Raw genomic sequence first — 19197 nt, forward strand, 5'->3', positions numbered from 1 at the left:
GTACGGTGGGATTGGAAATGGTCGGGGATCTGTTAACTTGGCTTTCGAAGACTTTAGAAAGGCAGGGTAGGATAGATATGTTTGTACTGCTCCAGCGTCACAGAAGCTGAACTTAACCTGGTCTCTAGCAACGGCAATCGCCTGATTGAGTTACTTTTTCTGTTTCTGACACTCCTGGATACAAATGTAGAATAACAATATAAAATGTGCCACTTTGGTTAGCTCAAACCTCACAAAAAGTGAGATTCTTGGCTGTGTCAACTGTGTAAATTAATTTAATCAAAGACAACTTATTTCGATGAAACCAGCAAGCTTTTTTCTTTTATATATATATATTTTTTACCTTTATTTAACTAGGCAAGTCAGTAAAGAACAAATTGTTATTTTCAATGGCGGGGGCAGAACGACAGATTTTCACCTTGTCAGCTCGGGGTTTCGATCTTGCAACCTTTCGGTTACAAGTCCAACGCAAAATGTAGATAACACCTGCTGAAATCATCACGGTTGATTCAGATTCATTCATAGAATTGTTTTCACATGACATAAATTGAACACAAACATTGCCTTCGGAAAGCATTCAGACCCCTTGACATTTTCCAAATTTTGTTCGGTTACAGCCTTATTCTAAAATGGACTATTTTTTTTTTTTTTCTTCATCAATCTACACACAATCAACACCCAATATCGACAAAGCAAAAACATGTTTGGGGAAATTTTTGCAAATGTATTTAAAAGAATATCACATTTACATAACTATTCAGACCCTTTACTCTGTACTTTGTTAAAGCACCTTTGACTGCGATTACAGCCTAGAGTCTTCTTGGGTACGGTGCTACAAGATTGGCACACCTGTATTTGGCGAGTCTTTCCCATTCTTCTCTGCAGATCCTCTCAAGCTCTGTCAGGTTGGATGGGAGCGTCGTTGCACAGCTATTTTCAGGTCTCTCCAGAGATGTTCGATCAGGTTTAAATCCGGGCTCTGACTGGGCCACTCAAGGACATTCAGAGACTTGTCCAGAAGCCACTCCTGCGTTGTCTTGGCTGTGTGCTTAGGGTCGTAGTCCTGTTGGAAGGTGAAACTTCACCCCAGTCTGAGGTCCTGAGCGCTCTGGAGCAGGTTTTCATTAAGGATCTCTCTGTACTTTGCGCCGTTCATCTTTGCCTCGATCCTGAATAGTCTCCTTGTCCCCGCTGCCGAAAAACATACCCACAACATGATGCTGCCCCCACCATGCTTCACTGTAGGGATGGTGCCAGGTTTCCTCCAGATGTGATGCTTGGCATTCAGGCCAAAGAGTTCAATCTTGGTATATGGACTGATAAACTGTTGCAGCAGCTTCACATTTTGCAGAAAGACAATGGTCCATTGCTTACCAAACATAACATTGAATAGCTTGTTAAAATCAACCTCACAAAATCAAAGGAAATACCATCTAATTTTCCATCTCTCATAATGATTGTGTGTGTGTGTGTGTACATTCCATAAGTCAATGTGAGAGACCAAACCTGATAGTGGATGATGACGTTGGGGTCTCGGCAAATTGGATGGGGGTTCCCAAATATCTTGTCTCATCTCTGATCAAAACAAAACAGAAATAGTGATTAGAGGTTGCAGTCACGTCTGTCTGAGAATATAATAACAATAATAATAATAATATGGCGTTACATAGCCTAATACAAAGCAGACCGCATCATGGTAGACATCCTCTGATCATCTGTGCACTCCCCAAAGCCTAAACAATAGCTCAGAGAGTATCCAGGTTTCAGGCAAGATTACAGAACCATCTCTGTTACACTTACAATGTAGGTTGTGTGTGTCTTCTGAAGGGGGGATCCCTCCTTTGTGGTTCCTCCTGTAGTCAGACCACACTGGACTTGTCCATAGCGCTCTATGTACTCTAGTGATAGGAGAGGTAGTCAATGGTCACAGATATGGATGGATTAACAGTATTTAAATTACACTCCATTGAGCATGCTTTTTAGTGCAGGAACCAGGAGTAGGCTTAATCTGGTTCCGAGGAACCATCCCTTAGAAAATACAGCAGAGTGCACAGAGAAGAAATTCAAACTCTAATCTCCATACCTTTGCTCTGTCGGTGGCAAGAGCCTCCACTGCATCACTGGGGGTATCAGGCTGCAGTGCACCGACAGGCTGGACTGCACACCTGGAAACACAGTGACTGTCAGTTTTTTTTTTTTTTTACCTAACCTTAATTTAACTCTGCCAGTCAAGTGTGAAATTTGCAAATACAGTGTACTGTACACAAGACAATGATGCTGATACATTTTCATAGACTGGTTCTATGTGAAACATATTACTGGGGTTGCATTGGATGATGTACAGTGAAGATAAAATATGCACAATGTATAAAGTAAGGTACTGGTATGTATTTAGGTATGTTGCTAGCTAGCTAACTCTGTAACTTCCGCTAGCTGTAGCTGGCTAGTGTTTAACGCGTTACTTTAGCTCGGTCACTGTTTCGTGATGTGTGTGTGCAGCAGACGTCCAAGCTTTTGCTTATCTGATGTACTATAGACAATAATTGTCAAATACCAGATTCTGCAGAATATTCTGTAAAGTAAAGCGGACACACGGCATAAAATCCTTTCAATACTTGGTATGGACGCTGCCATTTTGCCTTTGACAACTAAGGGTTGAAAGGTTACAGGTGAAAGGGCAAGTAGCACATTTATTTTTGTGCATGGTCAAAGACTTTCCATTTGGACTCCAATTCATTTATCTTATGAATTTTAGTTAATTATTCATTTAATCATTTGAAATTAAACGGCAAGGTGTTGATAGTGTCCGAGGGTGTGGCAGGCAGCATGCTCGAGTGCATCGCAGCCATTTTGTAAAAATATTACAATCGAATTTATACCCAAATGTGATATTATGACTCAATACAAGCAACATATTTTGTGAGTTAGCACTGGTACTCATTACAATTTGTTTAGATAAGCAACAATAGACTTGGGATGTGAGGTAAATTGAAAAGAGAATGTACAAAACGTGCAGCGCCATCTTTCTATCCTTGAAGGCACATACAGAAAACACTGATGAAGGTCGTTCTACAACAGCTCGTCACCAAAACTCCATTTTGTTACCATGAAAAACCCATAAAGTGCATGCGCGAAAACGCATATGACGTCAAAAACGTCACAGGGTATAAATACCAAGCCCCTCCCCTTCCAGTTCATTCCTGGATTTGTTCTGAGGTGAGTAACGTCGAAAGAAATACTGCTAGTTTTGGAACAAAAACGACTGCGCAATTATTTATTTTAATCATATTCCATCATAACATAGCTATTTTAAGATTAAGGTGTGTATGAACACACGAAGAAAACAAGTGAATGTATCTTAAATGTATTTTTCGTTTTGTTTGCTCTTTTTTTCCCCTTCAGGTATTTTGAAGGAAGAGTGGCCGTCGAGGACTTTGAACATTTATTCAAAAAAAAACAGTTTTTTTTCTTCAAGTAATGGACATTTGATTACTATTTTTGCCTCCAGTTTGTTCCAGAGGGAAAAGCTAGTTTTTAGCTGCCACAACCCCGCCCATAAACCAGTTTGTTCCAGCCATAGATTGTTAACGTTATAAAAACATGACGGTTAACGATATAAAACTGATGTAACAAGAGATCTGTTGCTGTAAAGCACAATATACAGTAGTAATATAGCTACTCGAGACGCTGAAGTATTTATAGTAAGTGTTTATTTTCAAAGCAATCTGAACCTAAATTCACGAAATTATTAATTGTTTAGTCGTAGATTAAATGTCAAGTGTGCTAGTTGTTCTCCGTACGTGGTTAGCTGTTTTTTTGTAGTTCAAATGCAGCGAAGGCTAACGATAGTTTATGAGCTCACACAGGAAAGTGCAGAGTGGAAACGCTCCGGTTCTTTGTGTGTGAGACTGATACAAATCAACTAACACATGTTTTAAGTTAATCATAAGCAATCTACTCATAAAGATTGCCGTAGGAAATATTTTTTTGCCTATGAATCTGGATGTTTTTTTTAAATCTAAATAGGGGAGAGATCCTTGGAATTTACACCTACCGCAATCTATACATAAAGATTGCTTAGATTGAAGATTACGGACTTTTGGTAGTTTGCGACAACGTTGTATCGTCGATCTGGTTAGAGCAGGAAATACATTCCTACATTCCCCAGGTGTACGATATGTATACGGCAATCTAAGGATAAAGATTGCCTTATTGAAATGCGCAAGGGAGGGAAACGTCCATTCGAAATATTACAAAAGGCAGAACGGTGGTGTCGGAATTACATCAAAATGGCGGGCTTGTTGTCGTTTGTCCTTGCAGAACATGCAGCCATAATGGCTACTGTGTTTATATGGAGCGACAGTCATGTGTTTGGCTTCCCAGAATAGTGGAACGACTTTCTTCTCGCGATGTCCTTATCGCATGTTACAGCTATAGATACCTTCTCGTTTTTTGTCAATTGTAAATTATTCTCCGGCCGTGCAAATGTGATAGTATGCTAGCTGTGTTGTGTCCGGGTTAGCTGGCATACATTGTTCTTTATGTTCTCGAGGCTGTTGCAGCCACGAAGCAGTTAACAAAAGAGGGCAGGGCCTAGATGGATTGTCTGTATAACGGGTTAGTTTTTCCCCTTTTACGGCGAACTCCCCTAGCCTGAACTCGGTCATTGAACGGGATCTTTATTCTGGTGGTATGGTAGGGCGTGCATTGCAATGACATACCATTTGTCATAAAGGGCTCCCAGCTGCGTGATATTTAATTATATAACCGTGGTGCGTTTGTAAGGCATATACAGTTTCAGTAATTTGATTATCTACAGGCTTTCCCTCCATTATTTTCTATTTGTGACAAGTCATTTATTTTAGGATATCTGATTGGCATAGGCTACAAACAGCAGTAACATTGACCCCATAGGACAAAAGTGTTTATTTTATATAATAATGATTGTCAACCAGGGTTAAAACTAAACTACTAAAATATTATGTCAACAAAAATTGCTTGCTATTTATTGGCAGGGGTTTCAGCGAGTGTGACAAGTATTTGTTACGTTGTAGCTAAATGATAACATGTGATATCCCCTTTTCAACTGCATTGCTATATATTTGAGTAAATACAGCAAAGCAATTGTGTGTGTGTGTGTATGAATATTAATTTACTTGACTTCTCCCCCATTGAATTATTCTTTACTAGGCTGTCTTATCAATAACTTCATTCTGTTGACTGTGTGCGTGTGTAACAGTTGTGACATTTTCAGGAGTTGTGTGTTATTTCCCGTGTTGTGGAGTTCTGAGACTATATAAAACTTCTACAGTTAATCGGGTAAGACCAAACTGATTTCCTCACATGGCATTTCAAAATGAAATACTTGGATATTATCCAAGCAATACCTGGATACAGTAATTCAAAGTAAATAATGAATAGTCATAACCATATTATAATGACTTAAAATATTAACATGATAAGGGTTCAGTTATGCACTGAACAATGAGGAAAATGCATGCAGAAGTCCCGCCCCTGCTGTTAGTGTTATGATTATGCATAGTTTGGGTTTGAGCAAGGCTAAGTAAAAATTCTATTCCTATTTTACTGTATTGGTTTAATAGGTTAGTGGAGATTTGACTTATTTTTTTATACGTAAAGGATCCATCTATAGTCACTGGATTCTCAACTGAGGTCGGTCTACCAGTGTTCTCTTTTTATATGGCACAGTAATATGACGTCGGTATTTTCTGTTAACTATTCTTGTTTTAACCACCCACCTGTACTTGAGCCAATCTCCTGCTCAGCTTAAGTATACATTTCAAATATATTCATAGCCAAATTAAATTACTTTCTTTTGGTGAATTTGACATTTTTAAATATATTTGTATACATTTGCTTTGATACATGTATTCATTAATTAGTACATTGAAATGTGTGGATTTCTTTTGTCTACATTTGCATGGAGGTGTAGTGCTTGTACATTTGATACAATTTGTAATTCCTTGTACTAAGCTATAGGTGGCAGTAAATGCTAAAACATTCATCCACTGCTCCATGGGGCAGACCATTGAACCAAGGGGGTTGTCATTGGTTATGCTTCAGATGAAACATTCCCTTTATTTTAATGTTAATCATAGGCAATTAACATAGTCCTGTACACTTTAAGGGATGTATGTGCGAGGTCAACCACTTACAAAACCAATACTTACAATATCAATTCAAATAACTTCAATATTACTTTCAAAATAATTATTTATACTTACAAACACACACAAAAGTTAAATATGTTCCTTAGATAACTGAAATTAATAGTACTATGCATTTCTTAGAATAGGCTTCTTCTGCGCTCTGTTCAACCAACTGTATTCCTTGGAGTTCCCGTGCTACCTGAGACTACTGGTAAAGTGACTGCACCCTTCTCTATCAGTGAAGGAGCTGGTCAGTCATTCCAACTACCAGTTTAGTGCACCGCAAGCCTGAAACAATACCTGTAGACTTTCAGTTTGAGGGCCTTCCTTGTGTGTGCTTCAGTGTTTAGCTTCCAATATGTGTCTTATTAGTAAAGGGGGAAGCTACTCATGGTATTTTCCACCCACCCACACAACGTAGACTAGCATCGTCTGTTACCAGAACATCATCAGTAACATATTCTAGCTTCTACAGCTCTCGTCACCATTGACATTCAATAGGTAATTTCTCTGAGACTAGAACAGTACAAATGGCAGGTTGACAAGGCTGCTCCTCAGCCCAATGACTCATTTCCCCTCCACTGTAGGTTTACTGGTTGTTTCCTCATATCCAAGCCTAATCACTCATCTGTTTTTAATTTGCACTTACCATGAACTTGTTTATGTTGTACATATTATGAAGGCAATCATGAGTGGAAGGTTTTGTTGAAACTTATTTTGTAATGTTTTAATAATCTGAATAAAGCATAGCTACTTGAATGTATTGCGCCGGCCTTGGGGGAAGTCCACATGAACCTATTCTAAACTACAGCCCAACCTGTCATTTTCCCATAATGTCTGGTGTTGAACTGACTCCTTGCACATTTTCTCTCTCTCTGTTCTATTGAATTACTGACATAGAGAAAATGAACTAGCAGCATGGCCTATAAGCAGTCTTTGTATTAGCTTCTACCCTGCTGTCTTAGGGGAATCCTCCCGGAGCTGCTGGGAGAACAGGGACAGTAGGCCCTGTCAGTCATTACCTCTTCTCCCTCGGCTTTGGGAATAACCCCACAGAACAGACCAATCTATCCCTCCGGAGAAAATGAATTGCACATTTTTTTTAAAGAATGAGGCAACACATCAGTGAGTCATGGTGTTCACTAGTGCATAATTTGGAATGCGAAGGCAGCACCTTGGCTGGGGGGTTAGTTGGGACTGTCACTGCCCCCCTTTTCCTTGTTTTCACAGATTTCAGTGTAGCTGAAGATCTAGCAATGTGGGTATTTTTGACGTAGACCTCGGCCCACTGTGATGTTGCTCTCGGCTTTGTAGCTAGAAGGAAACAGTACAAACTGCAGTATGGATTTCAGCCTTGGTCGGTCGTGTGGTAGAGTGAAGTTTGGAGATGTCTTATGGTTTAGTACCTAGGTTGAATCGTCTGTAAGCCGTTACTTTTTGCAGGATTTAGAGATGAACGGATGGTGTCAGTTCCAAGGATCCCTCCCAAAACAAAGTCAAATCTGACATGCCTGGATGCAGTTCAGTGCAAACATCACTTTAGCAGCACATTGAAAAATAATATAACAATAACTGTTTAGTAAGCACCAGAGTTATACGATTTGATGATATCCTGTAAAGTATGTTTGTCTCTTCCTCTCTGAGAAGAGATGGCAGTGGGCCCAGTGGACCCCAGGGAGGTCCTAAAGGGAGTAGAGAACCTGCTGGGGAAAGATGGAGAGCTCCGCAGCCTGGAGGGTGTCCCCAAAGTTTTCAGGTAATTAACATACTGCCATTTTTTTTTACTTTTATGATGTGCTTTTGAACTTGTATAACATTTTTCCAGCTTTTAATGTTTAGTGTTTTTCATGAATTATTTTGACATTATTTTGAGTTGCCAGTGTAGACCGTAATGGTAGCATTCTTGTTCTGACCATTGGTTTTCTTGGTCTTTTCTCCACAGTCTCATGAAGGGCTCTCACAAGATGGTGAGCAGGTGTATGTACCTGAATATCCTACTGCAGACCAAGTCCCATGACATTCTCAACCGGTAAGATCTACTCCCATTTTATGTCATCTATTGTTTAGTAACTTGTTTAGTAACTTCACTAGGGAGTTTTCTGCCACTGTGCTACTGCTTGTTCTTTGGGGGGTTGGGGGTCTAGGCCAGATTACTGTAAAGCGCTTTGAAAATGGGCCATTTAGATTCAATTTGATTGACTCTTCCATCCAGGTTTATTCGAGTGGGAGGCTACAAGCTGCTGAACGCGTGGCTGACCTACTCCAAATCTAGCAACAACACCCCCCTGTTACAGCTCATCCTGCTAACGCTGCAGAAACTGCCCCTCACTGTAGACCACCTGAAACAGAACAACACTGCCAAGCTCGTCAAGCAGCTCAGCAAGACTGGAGAGACTGAGGGTATGTTTTTAAACAACTTTCATTTCTCTTGCGTGCCACCCTCTTCAATACACTGAGCTGACTAAATAGACCTCTATGAGGAAATAGTTTAGCATTTTATTTGTAACTCACTTTCTCACAAACCAAAAGTTCATGATACAGTTCCTAGTGGTGGTATCTATGCAGTAGATGTACATTTTTTTTTATGATCGTGTCTGAGGTTGATTTGCAACTAATGTTGTCTCTGTCTCTCAGAGCTGAGGAAGCTGTCTGCTGGGCTGGTGGATGGCTGGATGGCTACCATCCGTTCCCAGAGTGTCTCCGCCACCTCTCCTGCAGGTAACGACTACTCTCCTATCCCTCGTTCCCTCATTTTCACTTTCTTCCTCTCGTTAACTCTCCGCTCCCCTGTAATCTCAGTTTACATAACACCCTCTTTCTCTCTCTTAGATAAGAAACGGAAGAAGGAGGAGGGGAAAGTGCCAGTCCGAGAGGTGAAGGCGGCTGATGGAGGGAAGGCAGCGGAGGAGGAGAGGAAGAGGGAGAAGCCCAAAGCTCACGCTCCCAGCCATGCTAAGATCCGCTCCATAGGTAGACTACGCTCCCTTCACCGCCATCTTGTCAAACTACACGCACACCCTGTCCTCAGTTTATCACAAAGTTTCATTTACAAAATATGATTCTGTGTATAAGGTTGTCCTTCGATAAAAGACAGGCAACAGCAATATGCAAATGAAGAAGTAATTGTGTTTCTGGCTGTAGGGATGAAGCTCCTGCTGTTGCAAAAGTGCTGGATGTTGGACTATATAATATCCTGATCTGACCCTGTCCTGTTTGTTGTTGTCCAGGCCTGGAGATGGATGCTCCCTCCCCTGTCCCAGTCAAGAAGCCCCCCGTGGCCCTCCAGCTGGGAGACAAGTACAATATCAAACCATCCCAAGTCCTCAAGAGACCCAGGTAACCTACACTTCAGACAGTAATAACAGCTTTGTTCATATTGTGTATAGTCATCGTCCTTCTGCGTTTTACCAGGCAATAACAGGATACAAAAATTGCCTAACCACAACATAAAACACTGCTCAGTGCTTCCCCCTAGGTGGTTAATGAGAGTATTGACCAAACCTGTCTTTGCCATTTGTAATGAATATATTGGAACTATTACTCACTGAACCTCTCCCATGTATCTCTCTCTACCAGTTTGGGTCCTATATGGAGTCAAATTTAACATGTTTCTCTTGTCTTTCTCTCTACCAGTTTTGGTCCTCTGGACCCTCCCCCTGTGGAGAAGAAGTATAAACCCCTCAACACCACTCCTAACCACACCAAGGAGATCAAGGTGAAGATCATCCCGGCACAACGTAAGACCTCAACAGAAATCGGTATGTACTTATGGACCCCTTTACTGCATGTACAGTAGTAGATTAGACCTAACCCCTCAACATGGAGAAGATTAGACCTAACCCCTCAACATGGAGAAGATTAGACCTAACCCCTCAACATGGAGAAGATTAGACCTAACCCCTCAACATGGAGAAGATTAGACCTAACCCCTCAACATGGAGAAGATTAGACCTAACCCCTCAACATGGAGAAGATTAGACCTAACCCCTCAACATGGAGAAGATTAGACCTAACCCCTCAACATGGAGAAGATTAGACCTAACCCCTCAACATGGAGAAGATTAGACCTAACCCCTCAACATGGAGAAGATTAGACCTAACCCCTCAACATGGAGAAGACTAGACCTAACCTCTCAACATGGAGAAGATTAGACCTAACCCCTCAACATGGAGAAGATTAGACCTAACCCCTCAACATGGAGAAGATTAGACCTAACCCCTCAACATGGAGAAGATTAGACCTAACCCCTCAACATGGAGAAGATTAGACCTAACCCCTCAACATGGAGAAGATTAGACCTAACCCCTCAACATGGAGAAGATTAGACCTAACCCCTCAACATGGAGAAGATTAGACCTAACCCCTCAACATGGAGAAGATTAGACCTAACCCCTCAACATGGAGAAGACTAGACCTAACCTCTCAACATGGAGAAGATTAGACCTAACCCCTCAACATGGAGAATATATCAGGGTTGAGGTCAATTTCTTTTCAATTCAGGGAGTTACGTGAAATTCCAAGTATCCTAAGTACTTGTCTATGAGAACTTTTTGGAATTTGTTTACTTCCTGAGTTGACTGGATTGAAATTGAATAGACCTCCTCAACCCTGGTAGATACCCACACACTGCTATAAATGTTCCACTACTGGAAGGTCTTCAAGACTGAAACATTGCAGTAAACTAAGAGAGCATACAAACTGTTTCAGAGCATGAACACACATTTGTTTCTTTCACATGACATGTTGTTTTGCACCCAGCCCTGAGAAAATAGTGTGATGTGTGTAGTACACACTTTGAAACCCATCTCCCCCTCAACAAAACCTGCAGTATTTTGACTGTTAGTGACATGACTAAGGTACCCTACTCTCTCTGCAGCCCTTGAGGGTACAGGCTTCCTGGATGCCCTAAACTCCGCCCCTGTTTCTCTCATCAAGATCAAGAAGAAGAAAGGAAGGGAAGGGAGAGACCCCAAAGCTGTCTCTCCCACGTCAAACAAGGTAAACACATAACTTCCTGAGCAGACAGACCGCACAGACTACTCTCTCTGCTATTCTGACTCTACACCTGAATCTATGGGAAGGCCGTGCAAATGGAATTGAGTATTCACCCGTCTCTCTCTCTTTACATCCCTCCTCCTCTCAGCCGTGTCCATTTGAGGGTAAACCTCACTATCCTTCACCTCAGGGTGGCACCAAGCCCTCGTCCCCAGAGACCCAGGTGGCCTCCACCACCCCTCCCCACGAGGTCCCAGTAGACCTGGAGCAACCCGGGACGCCCGTGCCCGCCGACGACCCAGAGGCCATGGACACGGGCAGCGAGAAGCCCAGCGCCCTGGCTGAACCCCGCGGCGAAGAGGAGGGTCAGCTGACCAAGAAGGGCAAGAAGAAGAAGAGCGTGCGCTGGGCCGAGGAGGAGCAGCTCACACAGTACTTCTACTTCGACCTGGACGAGACCGAGAGAGGTGAGAGAACAAAAACTAACGGTAACTTCAATTCAATTTTTTCGGTCGGTGTTGTGTGTAATTGCACGTTAAACTGTGGTTGTATAGTCAAACTAGATAGCAAACAGCCCAATAAAGACATGCTCAACACTTTACATTTGACTTTTCTGTTAAATTTAGTCTTTTGGCAGGGACGTGACCCCTCCCCCCCCTGCTTTCCTGTCATTTATCTTCGAAAAATACCTATTCCCCTGTCAAAATCCAGCTTTTTCTGCTTTTCTATCTTGTCGTGATCACATCCCTGTTGTGTGCCATGGCTAACCTTCTCATTCTGCACCTCTCTCCTTCCTCCTGTTCCCTCTATCCCCCTCTCCAGTCAACGTCAACAAGGTCAAGGACTTTGGCGAAGCGGCGAAGCGAGAGATGATGATGGACCGCCACACGTTTGAGATGGCGAGGCGCCTGTCCCATGACTCCATGGAGGAGCGCGTCCCCTGGAGCCCCCCGAGGCCCCTGGCCCTCACCGGCCCCCTGGTCAACGCTGGTGCCAATAGCACAGAGAGACTCACACAGAGGGACCGCGAGACGGGCATCCTGCAGGAGATCTTCCTCACCAAGGAGAGGTACGGATTCACACAGACCTTAAAATATGGATCTCTATAGCCTAGTGGGTTACCAGGTGCTCAAAATGCCTCACATTCTATTGCGGAAACTCACCTCCTGTTTCTTCTCCTCAGTGTTCCTGACAGCCCCCATGAACCAGAGCCTGAGGCCTACGAACCCATGCCTCCACGCCTTATACCCCTGGACGAGGTGGGATATACCCTTTTCTGTCAATCACTTTGGTGCCGTTTGAAAGATGTGTTCAACTAAAATGAATGCACAACCAAACGTTTTGAACATAAAATAGGAAACATTACAAGTGTTATCCGTTTTGAATCTGAAAAAAGTTCTAAAGTCCTGTAATACATAAAGATAACGCTCAATGCTCCAAACATCCTGTCCAGTGAACTAACTCCCTCTCTTCTCCAGGACTCGACCATGGTGGATGACAGCTACATGGAGCCCATGGACACGTCGTCCCAGCCTGGCTCTGGCGTGGGCCCCGGGGGAGTGGAGGGCTCCAAGCTGCCCCCCGTCCTCGCCAACCTCATGGGCAACCTGGGGGCCAACAACCTTTTGAGTAACCTAGGCAACATTGCCCAGGGCACGCCTGGTGCCCCTGCTAACCCCTCCGTCAACGTACAGGAGTTACTCACCTCCATCATGGTAAGTGATATAGCATGAACTAATCCTGTTTTTGTAACCCTGCCATTATGTAATCTCATTGAGAAACTTTATGATTGGAGGATTACAAGTATTAATGTGTTTACCGTAACTGTTATAAAACACCTTCTGGTACCCCCGGAAAAGCCCTGTAACCAGTGTATCTGTGATGTTTATTTTAGTCTGTCATGATTTGGCTTAACCCCTCCCTCCCTCCCCTGTAGGGAGCTAGTGGTGGCCAGTCTACTGAGGACCTGATCAAGCAGCCAGACTTCTCTGAGAAGATCAAACAGCTGCTGGGCTCTCTACAGCAGACCCAGAACCAGGGCCCCCCCACTGGACCCCCGCCCGGAGGTACACACAAACCTTTACAACACACACACATAAGCACACACAAACCCCCTACACAACACACTATTGATCATAGTCTGTTGCTGGAAAAAGGTATGTGTTATGGCTTTACACACCCTGCTATATTGTGGATAAAGCGTTACCTGTCTAACAGAACACGGAGGGTGTTCTTTAATGGAAGCCTCTCCAACAAAATCCAGGCACAGTCAGGAATTCCCCAGGGCAGCTGTCTAGGCCCCTTTCTTTCAATCTTTACTAACGACATTTGAGTAAAGGCAGTGTATCTGTTTGCGGATGACTCAACACTATACACCTCAGCTACTACAGCGACTGAAATGACTGCATCAACGAGCTGCAGTTAGTTTCAGAATGGGTGGCAAGGAATAAGTTTAAATATTTTAAACCAAAAGCATTGTATTTGGGACAAATCATTTACTAAACATCAACTAAATCTTGTAATGAATAATGTGGTCATTGAGCAAGTTGAGGAGACAACTGCTTGGTGTAACACTAGATTGTAAACTGTCATGGTCAAAATATATTGATACAACAGTAGCTAGGATGGGGAGAAGTCTGTCTAAAATAAAGCGTTGCTCTGCCTTCTTAACAACACTATCAACAAGACAGGTCCTACAGGCCCTAGTTTTGTCGCACCTGGACTACTGTTACGTGTGGTCAGGTGCCACAAATAGAGACTTGCAATTGGCTCAGAACAGGGAAGCGCGGCTGGCCCTTGGATGTACACAGAGAGCTAACATTAATCATATGCATGTAAGTCTCTTGTGGCTAAAAGTGGAGGAGAGATTGACTTCATCACTACTTTTATTTATGAGAGGTATTGACATGTTGAATGCACCGAGCTGTCTATCTAAACTACTGGCGCACAGCTCAGACATCCATGCATACCCCACAAAACATCCCACAAGAGGTCTCGTCACAGTCCAGAACAGACTACGGGAGGCGCACAGTACTACATAGTCATGACTACATGAAACTCTTTTCCACGTCAAGTAACTCACGCCAGTAGTAAAATGAGATGTAAAAAGCAGATAAAAAATACACCTTTTGGAACAGCAGGGACTGTGAAGCAACACAAACACAGGCACAGACACATGCATACACACACACACACAATAACAAACGGACTATACACACATACACATTGATTTTGTGTTGTAGATATGCCTGATGGTACACACTTAATACGTTGTGAAATCTGTTGTGAATGTACTGTAATGTATAACTGCCTTAATTGTCCTGGACCCCAGGAATAGTAGCTGCTGCCTTGACAACAGCTAATAGGGATCCATAATAAATACACACCTTCCTCTCTCTAGTTCTAACACAAGCCAAATATTCTTACATTTCCTCCTACTCTTAACTGTATATCATGATATGCATACTAGAATGGTTGTTAAAGTATGTCTTTCCTCCACAGTGAGCCAGGGCCTGTTGGGCCACGGTCCAGGCATGAACAACATGCCCAACATGGGCATGCCCATGAACGGAGTTGGGTACCCTCCTGCAGGCAAGCCCCTGGGCCCTGGAGGCCCCCACTATAACCATCCTCCGCCCCCACACAACCATGGACCCCCTGGCTTCAACGCCAACCCCCGCATGATGGGCCCCCCGCCACCCCAGGGCCACGGAGGAGACAACAGCAACTACTGGGGGGACGACTCAATGAGGGGGGGCCCACACCGGGGCGGAGGGGGCCACTTCCACCGAGGGGGCCGAGGGAGAGGAGGGGAACAGGTGGGCTTCAGAGGGAGAGGACGAGGGGGGCCTAGAGGAGGACACAACATGGGAGGTGAGTTGACTTAGAAAGGGAATGTTCCTTCTACAAATGTTATTTATTTTAGACATATAGGGCCAGTCTGAAACACCACCCTGTGTTGCCCATGTAGGACTCTGCCCCACTATCGTGCAATAAAAGTAAAGACGAAGTTGATTTCCGTTTGCCATCTTCTAGCCTTGATGCAGTCAGTACAGACGTTTGGTTTGCCTGGCTAGTTTACTAACTCTGTTCTTTTCTCTCTCCTCTCAGACATGTCCAAGAGGCCAGTGTGTCGCCACTTCATGATGAAAGGAAACTGCCGTTACGAGAGCAACTGTGCTTTCTACCACCCTGGCGTCAACGGTCCTCCCCTGCCCCCCAACCACCCTGCCCACAACCAGTACAATGACCACGGACCCCAACACGGGCACTAGACCACCAACACACCTCGAACACAAATACATGACAATACCCTGATACTACCACTAGGTGGCAGAACTCCGAATTCATGAGCTGCTGGTTTAGTTTCACCACTGGAACAGAGAGACAGACAGCCCACCAGGCTAGAAAGAGAGTCGAATGTGACCATCAATGTGAGAGACAGACAAGGCTGTGTCCTGCAGCCTTAACAGCTGCTCTGGTCTGGTAATCTCAATGTGATTTTTCTGCAGGTCTGTTGAAGAAGCAGTTCCACTACTGTTCTCCTACTGTGTGACTGAGACTTTGATTTGAAGGCTCACCAGTAGCAGAGGAAGACACTGAATATAGAGGGCAGAATCAGACATTTATCTACTACTTTCTCTTCCTCTCTCCCCACACCAACACAATATGTCCCCCCAAGAAATTCTCGACTTCCTACGTCCATTTTTGTTTGCCCTGCTCGCTCATACTCCCTTGATCAGGGACAGAGGACATGGCTTGTACACCAGAATACACAGACGCTCATGCCCTGGCTTTGTAAAAGTATAGGTACTGCTATAGCTTTGAGATGATCATTTAGTAGGTTTGTTTAAATGTTTTATTGTGATCATTTTTAACACAGTTGCTTCAGGTTGATGAAGATGTACAGTAACCAGACACTATGACCACTATGACTTATGGTTGCGGTCTGTCACTTTCCCATATAGCCTATCAGCCAGCCTTGTCTAATGCACTTGTCTCTACATCTTTGTCTGCTACTTCAATCAGCACTGAGCTAAGAGGTCAGCAATGAAGATGGCAAATCAATAGAAACATCTCCAGGATCTCCCCAGTATTGAGTTGGACTTCTTGAAGCTAAATTACTCTAACATCATTCTGTTCTGTAGTTGTGTAGCGTCACTCCTGACCTGGCTGTGTCTATTGGACCATGTTCCCCTGACAGACAGGATCTTTAGCTAACCGTCAGCTCCAGAATGAGTCTAAGCCCCACCCTCCCTCCTGAATGACAATGTAGCGCTGTGGTCCTCTGAGTTTTCAAACTGTAGTCAAAAAGACGTGGCCAAATTACAATGGTCAGTACACCATTTTAAAACATATTTACGGCCAAGTGGCATGCAAGAAAGACATGCCACTTTTTCTACCGTAGGATTTCAACAGAAAACAAGACAATGAATGTGAAGTCGACCAAATAATTGTAACATTGTTTGATGTTGTTTGCCAACTTCCCCATAGGCAAGAGAGTTATCAGTTAGGAAGCACTTTAAGAGGAAAGATGAGGGCCAAATCCAAGTTGTTTCCACCAGGCAGCCTGACTGTCAGGACAGGACCCACCACGCTGCTTGTTCTACTACTATCTAGCTCCTGCTCTAGAAAGGCCTGCCTCAAACACTTCCCCTCAAGATCAAATGAATGAAACAGTATTAAGAAAACGTTTAGCTGAAACACCCATAGATGAATGCCTACGCACTGAACGAACAAACGTGTTGCGTTTTCTGATAGTGAGTACTAGTGGTCAGCCTATCACAGGAGAGGGGAACAACAGGAAAAAGCATTGCTTGATTTGACTGAGCCTTTTACCTAGAAGAGTACATTATAGTGAATGAAGTTCTGGTCTAATGGAAGCCTCTGTGATTTTTATATTTCAACAACTGTATAACCTGTACCACCAGGAGTATATATCTCTTCCATGTGACAAAAGCGATGGTTGGATGCCCTGTGACAGACACACAGTCCCCTTTTATAGAAGTGCTTCTTCATACACAGGCCTGTATTAGCTTGTATGGGCTTCAGTGTTCGGTCAGTGTTATGTCCAACGGGGTAAAACTAAGGAATCATTCTCTGGGTCAACTAATTCAAAGTGTTTTCTGTGAAAACCGTGGCCTTCATGTCTCTTGTGGGACTATAATTATGTCAAATTTAGTTTTGGGTTGGATTTATTGCATTTTTATTTTGATATGATACTGATGAGTTGGATCTCTCCAATTAGGTCCACGTTTTTGTTAAATTCTTGTATCCATTTATTTTGTACATGTATTAATAAATGTCCTAAAATGAATGTATCCGCGTTGTCTCTGCTGCTGTACTGTTTGTTGCTACTTGGCTACGTGCCAAACTTTTAATAACCATTTAATCAAGAATCTGCTATTAACAAATCTATCACTGGCTTGGTTTTGTTCTCGCTCTATGTTTTTTATTCAACTTTTTCACCCTGACAGATTCTGGGTGTGTTTCTACAGAAACAGCTAAGTAGTGACATTAACGCAATGCCATTAATTACAGTCGCTGTACTCCTAATATGGAGGAGAACTATCGCCTTATGGGTGAGGGTAAACCGAGTTGCAAGCCCAATTTCAGACGCAATCGTTTGGAAAGGATGAAACCGTATCCGTACCACCAGAGAGTACAGAAAGTAGAAAGTGTGCAGGCCAGGCGGCAGGCTGTCTGCTGATAGCACAGTCAGTGAAGTCAGCTTAGTTTCCCCCATTGAGACGGTGTCTGTGCCTCGATCTAGGTCGTGAAAAATATAAACATGATAGTGTTTGCTTTAGCAATCTCACTGAAAATAATTTTTGAAAGATACTGTGATAATGCCTCAACTCAAAATAGGACTATTTCATGTTAGATCCCTCTTCCAAGGCAGTCATAGTCAATGAACTAATCACTGATCATAACCTTGATGTGATTGGCCTGACTGAAACAAGGCTTAAGCCTAATGAATTTACTAAATTAAATGAGGCCTCTCCTCCAGTGACCATATCTGCATCCCGCAAAAGCAGAAGAGATTCTAAAAATGTTTTGCTGCAAATTTAAATGTATATAAAAACTAAAAATATATATTTTTTAATATTTTGAGTTTCTAGTCATGAAGACTATGCAGCCTAATCAAGCACTTTATAGCTACTGTTTACAGGCCTCCTGGGCCGTATACGGCGTTCCCTGAATTTCTACCGGACCTTGTAGTCATGGCAGATAATATTATAATTTTTGGTGACTATCCACATGGAGAAGTTCACAGACCCACTCCAAAAGGCTTTCTGAGCTATCATTGACTCAGTGGGTTTTGTCCAACGTGTTTCCAGACCTATGCATTGCCACAGTCATACCCAGGATCTGGTTCTATCCCCTGGAATAAAAACTGTGGATCTAAATGTTTTTCCTCACAATCCTGGACTATTGGAACACCATTTTATTATGTTTGCAATCACAACAAGTAATCTGCTCAGACCCCAACCAAGGATTATCAAAAGCCGCGTTATAAATTCTCAGACAACCCAAAGTTTCCTAGATGCCCTTCCAGACTCCCTCCACCTACCCAAGGACGTTGGAGTACAGAAATCTGTTAACCACCTGAGGATCTAAATTGAACCTTGCGTAATACCCAAGATGTAGTCGCACCTCTAAAAACCAAAAACATTTGTCACAAGAAATTATCTCCCTACCTAGCTCCCTACCCGAGCCCTGAAGCAAGCTTCCAGAACATTGGAATGGAAATGGCGCTCCACCAAACTGGAAGTCTTCCGACTAGCTTGGAAGACAGTACCTTGCAATATCGAAAAGCCCTCACTGCTGCTCGATCAGCCTACTTTCCTAACCTGATTGAGGATTATAAAAACAATCCAACATTGCAAAGCTAACTAAAAAGCAGCATTCCCCAAGAGAGGATGGTCTTCACTTCAGCAGTGATGAAGTCATGAACTTCTTTGACGAAAAGATCCTGATCATTACAAAGCAAATTACAGTCTCCTTTTTGAATCTGCGTATTTCTCCAAA

General features: G+C 43.0%; 1 protein-coding gene and 1 long non-coding RNA gene across 11 annotated transcripts; one reads left to right on the plus strand and one right to left on the minus strand.

Annotated features, from left to right (window-relative positions):
* Positions 1–1176: 1176 nt before the first annotated feature.
* On the minus strand, positions 1177–2678 carry LOC110488119. Of its 3 annotated transcripts, none has more exons than XR_002468351.2 (5): positions 2555–2678; positions 2084–2165; positions 1801–1898; positions 1507–1575; positions 1177–1336 (listed from the first exon to the last, which is right to left on the minus strand). It is a non-coding gene; the product is annotated as an uncharacterized LOC110488119 (long non-coding RNA). The 3 variants fall into 3 exon arrangements; XR_002468349.2 differs by having other exon boundaries at positions 1181–1369; XR_005041283.1 differs by having other exon boundaries at positions 1198–1575.
* A 384-nt stretch (positions 2679–3062) lies between these two features.
* Positions 3063–17482, plus strand: LOC110488120 (serine/threonine-protein phosphatase 1 regulatory subunit 10). 8 transcript variants are annotated; one of them, XM_036970697.1, is made up of 18 exons: positions 3063–3216; positions 3403–4772; positions 5255–7690; positions 7818–7926; positions 8113–8199; positions 8383–8570; positions 8805–8888; positions 9000–9140; positions 9398–9506; positions 9804–9928; positions 11048–11169; positions 11315–11654; positions 11989–12235; positions 12350–12425; positions 12645–12881; positions 13103–13232; positions 14668–15039; positions 15277–17482. In XM_036970697.1, exons 3-18 carry the CDS (start codon positions 7678–7680, stop codon positions 15438–15440), a joined length of 2544 nt encoding a protein of 847 aa, XP_036826592.1. In that variant the 5' UTR covers positions 3063–3216; positions 3403–4772; positions 5255–7677; the 3' UTR covers positions 15441–17482. The 8 variants fall into 8 exon arrangements, with proteins under 8 accessions (XP_036826592.1, XP_036826594.1, XP_036826593.1 ...); XM_036970699.1 differs by having other exon boundaries at positions 5255–5319; XM_036970698.1 differs by having other exon boundaries at positions 3403–4617.
* Positions 17483–19197: the final 1715 nt, after the last annotated feature.

Source organism: Oncorhynchus mykiss, chromosome 32 (genome assembly GCF_013265735.2).
Source record: "Oncorhynchus mykiss isolate Arlee chromosome 32, USDA_OmykA_1.1, whole genome shotgun sequence".
NCBI lineage: Eukaryota > Metazoa > Chordata > Actinopteri > Salmoniformes > Salmonidae > Oncorhynchus > Oncorhynchus mykiss.

Bases quoted from the DNA above. Each gene is read 5' to 3' on its own strand.
- LOC110488120 (XM_036970696.1), top strand. The intron at 7,927-8,112 runs GTAATTAACATA...TTTTCTCCACAG, and splicing joins GGTGTCCCCAAAGTTTTCAG to TCTCATGAAGGGCTCTCACA. The intron at 12,882-13,102 runs GTAAGTGATATA...CCTCCCCTGTAG, and splicing joins AGTTACTCACCTCCATCATG to GGAGCTAGTGGTGGCCAGTC.